The sequence below is a fragment of the Fukomys damarensis genome, unplaced genomic scaffold (assembly GCF_012274545.1).
Source record: "Fukomys damarensis isolate Sample0158 unplaced genomic scaffold, DMR_v1.0_HiC HiC_scaffold_3, whole genome shotgun sequence".
Lineage (NCBI taxonomy): Eukaryota > Metazoa > Chordata > Mammalia > Rodentia > Bathyergidae > Fukomys > Fukomys damarensis.
The window spans coordinates 32,926,570-32,934,742 of NW_022900915.1; the positions used below are offsets into that span (position 1 = coordinate 32,926,570).

The window sequence follows — 8,173 nt, forward strand, 5'->3', positions numbered from 1 at the left end:
CCGCCCAGGACCGGAGCCCAGGCGGCGGCGGCCGGACACAAAGGAGCCGCGGAATAGAAATGAATAAATACGGCGCCCGGCCGGAGCGCTCGCGGCTGCCAATCCGCTTGCAGCAAGTTTGTTCAACTCGAAAGGCTGCGGGTAACCGGAGCCAGGAAAGGGGGTGGGGCGACGAGGCCGCCACTCACTCTGGACTGGGGATCCGAGCCCTTCTGCTGCTCGCGCTTCCCGAGTTTCCCCCTCTTGGCCTTGGGCGAAAGTGTTTTTGCCGCGTCTGCCGCTTTGTCATTTGTCAACACGCGCCACAGCTGTTTTCTAAAATCACACTCGGGAGGAAAGAAAAAAAAACATAAAGGCAACATTCATGCTGCTGCAGAAAAGGTTCTTTGTTTGCGCACCAGTTAATTAGCTAATGTCGCTTCTGGTGGATTATTTACCATTTCAAGCTATGTTTGACATATTTTACCCAAAACTGCAAGATTTTTTAAATGCTGGGATTTTTAGTGTGATCGTTTTGAAAGGAAGTTATGCTAGTTTGCTAGGAGATTTTTCAGCACCTTATGGCTAAAAAATAATAGTTCGCAGACCAACTGAAAAAAATAATGACCACGTTAACGGGCGGACTCTTGAGATTCTTTCCTGATGACATACTGATGGAAAGGTTGTGGGTGTCCCTAAAGGGCCCCAAACTAACTTCCATGCAAATGAACACTACGGGACTGCTAATACCAGAGCGGCTGGAACAAGCTGGGGTTCCTCTGTAAATGTTAAAATTCTCGCACATACTCTGTGTTAAAAGAGCCCTTGTTTACCCCTTATTTTGCCCTACTTTAAAGTTGTGCTGTTTCTTTTCTCAACAGATCTATTTTGACTGTATGAAGCATGAGGTACCGAGAAGAGTAATGAAAAGACTACAGAGGCCTTTGGAAAGTCAATGGCTTTTTATTCCGGAACCTTTTTGCTCACTTGAAAACAGTTTCTCATGCTCAGATAGGGTGAATGGGAGACATTCCCTATGTGGTCACTGATTTTTCAAAAATTCATTTCCCTTGGCACTAAGTATAATTTATTTTAGTCTCTAGAACCTTAACTCTCTTGAAAAATTCAAGCGTACATCGCCTTTTCTCACAGGTCCAAATATATTTTTTAAATCAGTGCCCTCCAAGAACCCACAGGTCAAACACAAAGACACAAAATGGATGACTGAATAATGAAAATGTGATATATAAATTCAAGGGAATTGTGTTTTGTTTGAGATAGGGTCTCATCGCATTGCCCTGGCTGGTCTGGAACTCCTGGGCTCAAGTGACACACCCACCTGAAGCTTCCAGAGATGCTAGGCATCTGCCCTGTGCTGGGCTCAAGAGCTGGTCATCAGCCTTTAAAGTTTAAGGGAATCCGGTTGTATCCTACAACACAGATGAACTTTGAGAATATCCTACTAAATTGAATACAAAAGGACAAGTACACTCACATGAGGTATCCAAGCTAGCCAAATGCTTAGAAATTGAAAGTAGGACAGTGTTTACAAGGGGCTGGAGGTGGAGAAAAAGGGGAATTGTTCAATGGGGACAGAGTTTCAGTTTTGCAAAATGAAAAACTGATAGCCATCTATTGCACAACAGCGTGCATATGGTTAGCACGACTGAACCAAACACCAAAAACATGGTGAAGGTGCTAAATTTTATGTTTCTTAATGTAACACAAAACATATAAGAACAAACAGATTCCAGATGTTTGACAACTGGAAAATTGCAGGAAGGGAAAAAGCATTCATTTTTTTCCTCAGTTGTCAAGGGTTTGAGCCAGGCCTATGCTGGGTAGGCATGAATGATACCAAGGTACACAAGACTCAGCCCCAGCCCTCGAGAAGCTAAGTTTCACTAATAATCACTAGATCGTGAACGTTAACATACCTGTTCATTTTGAAAATATGCTAATATGCTTACCAACTACAATACAGAGGCAGGCATGATGGTACACACCTGTAATCCCAGCACTCAGGAAGTTAGGTAGGAAGAATGCCAGTTTGAGGCCAGCATAGGTTACACAGGGAGACCCTGTCTCAAAACAAAACAAAACAAAAAATAATTATGGTAGAGGCTAATGTATTCAGTGATGGTGCTAAGTACAAAATACAAGCGTAAAGTGCAGGGAATGTTAAGAAGTCTGAGCTATGCCTTGGGTCATCAGAGGATAGAGGCCATAAACCTTGTCTTGAGTCTTAAAAGATGAGGAAGAGTTTGCTAGATCTGGAAGAAGAGGTCAGGCAGAAGGAATATTTAGAAAGAAATTGATAGGGCTGGGGATTTAGTGCAGTGGCTCTGCTGCCTGCCTTGCAAGCACAAGGACCTGAGTACCAGAAATAAAGTCCTGGTCCTAGTCCAGTACCAGAAAGAAAGAAAGAAATGAACAGACATGCAAAGCACCTACAAAGCTGTGGAGTTGGGCATGATCAAAGTACAACAAGAGCCGGAGTTAGTGCCGGAATGCAGACATCTAAAGTAAGGCAGATAGAAAAGAGAAAGCCGGAGACTTCTGTTTCCAAGCTGGAACTGGTGATACTAAGTTACAGCTCAGGAATCCCTGGCCTAGTCCTGAACACCTCCCTGCTAGTCCCCACAGTGACAGAGCCTGGCTAGGTGCTAACAAACCCACTTGCTCTTCCAAGAGAGCTAAACTACACTGCCTGAACTCTGCATACAAGTGGCGCCCCTTGATTAGTTATCACCCATGGAATGCGCTCTGACTGAGCAGTTAAGAGACAATATGCCTTCTCTGCTTCCTGTTTCCTTCCATCAGTCAGATGAAGCTTGGTCAACCTTGAAGCCCTCTTTGAAGACATTGGCATTGCAGCGTGGAAGCGAGCGTGGTGGCTGGTACTGGAGAGCTTACTCGCAGTATGCATTGTACCGTGCTGTCAGTGAGAAGCAGACCTTTAGTGCATTAAGCCGGACATTTCAAATCAATTATTATAGCAGCTGGTGTTGTTTGTCTTGGCCAACAGACTATCACAGTCCATTTCCTGACATCTTAAGACACTTTTCATACAAGATCATTTTTTAGTAATTTCCTTTTATTTTAAATTTTTAAGTGGCATGTGTTTTTCTCAGCTGTTCCTCGCTGTAACAAAATACCTGAGGCAAACAGCTTAAAGGAGGAAGGATTTATTTTGGCTCGCAGTTTCTGAGATTTTTAGTCTGTAGTTGGCTGGCTCCAGCACTGTGGAATTGAGATGAGGCAGAAACATCATGGCAAAAGGACATGACTTAGCAAAGCTGCTCACTTCATGGCATCTGGGAAGCAGAAAAAAGGGAAAGAATCAGTGGAAGGGGTCAGGGACCAGGTCTAGTCCCCAAGGTCAAGCACCCATGATCCTCTCCCTTCAATTAAGTCCACTTCCTATTTCTGTCACCTCTATAATGTTATGGCTTACGTTCAGATGCCTCCCACCCTAACCTCATGCGCCCATAGGTGGGGCTTTTTCAGAGGTGGCTGGATCTAGAGTGCGTGATGCTGGAATTAATTCAAGGTACGATGCTAAGGTCAAAGGCACTAGGGTAAGGTGTGAGTGCTTCCTGCCCCAAGTAGCCTGGATAACATATAAGGGACAGGAAGTGCTGTGGTCCTCTCTTGTTGCTTTGTTAACCTTCTTCATGCTGGGAACCATTTCTCCTCTGCAGTGCCTGTCTGCCATGCCACCCTGCCTTGGAGCCAGCCGATGATGGACTGAAATCTCTACAGACTGTGAGCCAATTAACCTTTCCCCCTTTAACTTTGGGTATCGGGTATTTTGTCTCAGCAATGAGGGAAGTAACTATGACAGCTCCCAATAATGACATCAAATTATGATCATGAATGGATCAACCCACTTGAAGTTGGAACCTTCATGATACAATCGCTCTCCCCAAAATCCATCAGATGGCAAACAAGCCTTGGAGAATATTTCTAATCCAAACCACAGCAGTTCATGTATTCCTAATTTTCTTTACTGGCAGTATTTTAAAAACATTACTTTTACAAGAGCAAATTGGAACTTACTAGTTTATTACATATCCTCAACCACAAGGTCACTGGGGAATATATAGAAAAGGCTTCCAGCCCAAACAATATTTTTTCCTTAGAGTTTTAGTGGCCAAAATGCTGCCATTTCATATTCACTCTGTTAGATGTTTTTATCCCAGGGAAAGATGTGGCATACGGTCAGGTGAGGTAACTCAGTGAGCTCTGCTGGTCACTGCTTTTGAAAAGTGTTCTGGTTCCTTCATGACTGAAGAGGAAGCAAGTGTTGGTGAGGGCAGCCCTGCACAGTGAGACGTGGCAAAAGTGTTTGCAATTGTGTGTCATGAAAACTAGGTTTCTACAGAGGTATCTTCAAGTCTTGCCTAAGGAGGCAGCAGATGAAGAAGCCAAATAAGCAGGGATCTGAACTCTGCTGTCCTCGTCTTATTAAAGCTTACCAGAGTCATTTTATCAGAGCTACTTTTCCTTTTAAATATTAGAGTTTCATGTTTACTTAAATTAAGAAGTTTCTAAGGTTAAAAATAAACAACACTTTAAGACTGCTCACGGATAAGTTCACAGCCACATGTGTGTCAGGAGGTGGCACCTACCCCACCCTGTTTCTTGCCTGCCTGCCTGCCTGCCTGTCATGGTCAAGGACCCTTTTCTTGTCCTGCTCCTCTGCCATCCTGTTCCTGCCATGGAGCTGGTTGCCTGTGGACTGAAATCATAAGCCAAAGAATAAACCTGTCCTCCTTTAATTAGTGGGTGTTTTGGCCCAGTAAGGAAAAAGTGACTAAGATAAGGTTGGGACACACCATGCAGTGTGGGGAGGGAAGGGTTCTCCTTTGTACACCTTCAACATATGGCCACGGTTAGAGCTTCTGTGTCTGGCTAAGGGAATTATGGGTGATCCCTAAGAAAACGAACTCTTACACCACGCAGCAAGGGAGACAGAGTTTAAAGTGCAAGCATAACAAACACAACTGGCCTGGCAGACCATTCTGATGTTGCAGGAGCCACATGAAGGTTAAAAAAAGAAGAAGAAAAAAAAAAGAGGAGGAGAACAACAGCAATGACAACAGCAACTAATCAGATCTGAAAAGTGACCATAATAATTGAATGCTCAAAAGAGTACTGAGAGTATTGAAGTATGAATAATTAACATTCACTTCTGCAACCACTGACTATTCTCCAAAGTGTGTACTATAGTTAATAAGTAATGATATTCTGAGGCAGTCACAATTACCTTACCATTTAAAAACCAAACATCCAAACATAAAGGCAGAACTCAATGGAGTACTTATAGTTATTTTTACTAATTCTTAAATTCTCTCCCTGTTGGCCAGGAGAACCAATTCTTATTGTCTTATGTATCCTTTTAATATTATCCTAGTATTCCTTGATATATCCAATACTTTTCCTATTGAATAACATTTTAGTTATATGTCAATTTCCAGCTTTCTACCTGAAATTAAGGCTTCTGTGAAGCCCTTGTTCCTTTTAATATTCCACAACCTGAGTGGAAGGGGTGCTGATTTGATTGATACAATGTCAGTGACTGATAGGTTATCTAATCCTTTTTGGTAACAGAACTAAGAAATATATTTTTGCAGTAAAATATATAATAGGATAACACAAATCATTCCAATTTAAGACTACAGAAATTTTATTTAGCTTTATGATCTTGTTATCTCCATCTCTTTCCTCCCTCACAAATAATCTCAATTACCCTATAAAATTATTTATTTGCCTTAACCCACCCTTTATACATAAAATTTTTAGAGTAGTAATTTAGCACTCTGACTAACAGGTTGTCTGGAGGGAAGATGAAATAACCTGTGTAGGGTTCACCTGCTTTGGCAGGTAGCATATCTAACAACTAGGATGCGTCCTGAATGAATGACACAGGTAGGGCACCCTTCCAAGGAGAAAAGAAAGTAACAGAAGATAGCTTCAGATGATAGATTGATCTCAGCAACACCACAGGTTGCAAAATTTTGTGAAATAAAGAGATGATCTCTGTCCTACCCTTGAATGAAGTTTTGTATTAAGAGATATTTGATGGGGGTTTCTTTGGCTACAATCAATCTTTTAAAATTTTCTTCATCGACTGGATAAAGCAATTGTGTTTTTTTTTAATAAAATGGAGTACTACTCAGCCATAAAGAACAAGAAACTAGAGACATTTAAAGCTAAGTGGATGCACCTTAAGGACATACTCTTAAGAGAAATTAATAGGACACACATGTAAATACCGAATAGTTTCTCTGGTGTGATAAACTAAAAGTGTAAATAAGGGTCAAAATGTATAATTAATATTTTGTAATAGGAAGAAAAGGTCTAAAGGCATTGAGCAAATGGGAGGGGTAGGGGAAAGGTAAAAAGGGAAGAGAAAAAATAAGAGAAAAGGAAAAATGGAAACAAAGTCTTTGTAAATAGGGAAGCGGGGAGGGAGGCTAGGGTTATGGGGAAAAAATAAGAACCATGATATTTCATGTAAAGGTGCAAGATCCCAATGATGAATGTAACATATTGTATATCTAAAATGTACCAATAAAAAATATTTTTAAAAAGGATATTTTCAGCTTGTGTAGTACTGTCCTATTCAAGCCAATCATTTAAAGAAAAGGCACCAATAATGAGTGCTAAAAAACAAAACAAAAAAACCTATTCAGGAAGTCAAAAGCAACACACTACTGGGGAAACGGTTTTCTTCTTACCAAGATAAAAGTATCTGAAATAGTACAGGGAGGACAAATGGGGCGGAGCGGGGGAGGGCCAGCTGCAAACAGTTTTTAGAAAGGAAGGGGATCAAGAGCTGGATGGAGAAGGGGCAGCAGGGAAGAGAAAGGAAATGGCAAAAGGAATGAAGCTTTGTTAGGTGCGCATCCCAACTCCCCACAGGAATATGAAGGAAAACTGTGATGAAGAAGATACAAGTTCTCTTGTGCGTATTTGAACAATATTATAAACAACACATTGACTTAAAAGACTTTTAGATGCAAAATGTGTAGGTGTAACCAATGATGGATTACAGAAAACACTTTTGAAATGAGAAAGGCTTCCAAGATAAGCTCAAAGAGAGGGCAGACACATCGAATTCATTCACAGCGGGTGTCACAGGCTGTCGTCCCTGCAAAGCCACAGCCAGAAGGTACAACCCTCTGGCTAGCAGAGTGGTTAATTTGTGAAAACAAGAATTTTATAGCATATTAATATTGTTTTCATGAGAAAAGAAAGGAACTCTTCTGCATTATTGGTGAGAATGTCAACTAGTACAACCATGGTGGATATCAATGTGGAGAGTCCTCAAAAAATAAAGCTGGAGGGCTGGGGATTTAGCTCAGTGGCTCCGCTGCCTGCCTCGCAAGCACAAGGACCCAAGTTCAATACTGGTACCAAAAAAAAAAAAAAAAAAGGAAAAAAGAAAAGGTGATATTTACACACAAGGGAGTACTACTCTACCATGAAGAAAGATAAATTTGCATCATTTTAGGAAATTGGATGCACCTTGAAACATAATCCTAGGTGAAACAATTCAGACACACAAGCTTCAATATCACATGCTTTCTCTTGTATGAGAAGCCCAAAGTTATAAATAAAGAGCAAAATAAAAGGTAGATAATAGGAATCAGGGACATAGGTCGTTCTCAAATGGGTGGGAAGAGAATAAAGAAATACAGAGAGAAAGCAGTGGGGAGGGAAAAGAGTATTAAAAAAGGAATCGGGAGATGCTATGTCCCAACTCCAAAAGGAACATAAACATTATGTGCTGCACATGTTTTAATAAAAAATAAAAATAAATAAAATCGTTCTCACTGTGTCATATAACACATACAGAAAAGTTCATAAATCCTATATTTAGTAAATAATTATAAGTAAGGTAAATATTCCTAATGTTTTTCCAGTTTAAAAAAAAGCATTAGCAGGGTTCATGCAATAGTACACACACACACACACACACACACACACACACACGTACACACACACAAACGCACACTGTTCCTCTCTTCAGTTATAGCCTTCCTGCCTCAGAATAAGCCTGATCTAATGATCATTATTTATTTTTCCTTATACTTTACCCATGTATATGCACATTCCTAAACAAATAATTTGGTTTTGCTTCCTTTTGAACTTTCTGTAAGTGGCACCACGTGGTGTGCACTCT

The 8,173-nt window shown here is 40.9% G+C and overlaps 1 protein-coding gene across 3 annotated transcripts in view; it reads right to left on the minus strand.

Moving 5' to 3' along the window:
* Positions 1 to 296, minus strand: part of Rhobtb3 (Rho related BTB domain containing 3) — a 56,701-nt gene extending 56,405 nt beyond the window's left edge. For all 3 annotated transcript variants that reach the window (XM_033767577.1, XM_033767579.1, XM_010621862.3), the window contains exon 1: positions 189 to 296. In XM_033767577.1, coding sequence (XP_033623468.1) covers positions 189 to 289 — 101 coding nt within the window. In that variant the 5' untranslated portion in view covers positions 290 to 296. The remainder of the gene's footprint in view (positions 1 to 188) is intronic.
* Positions 297 to 8,173: the final 7,877 nt, after the last annotated feature.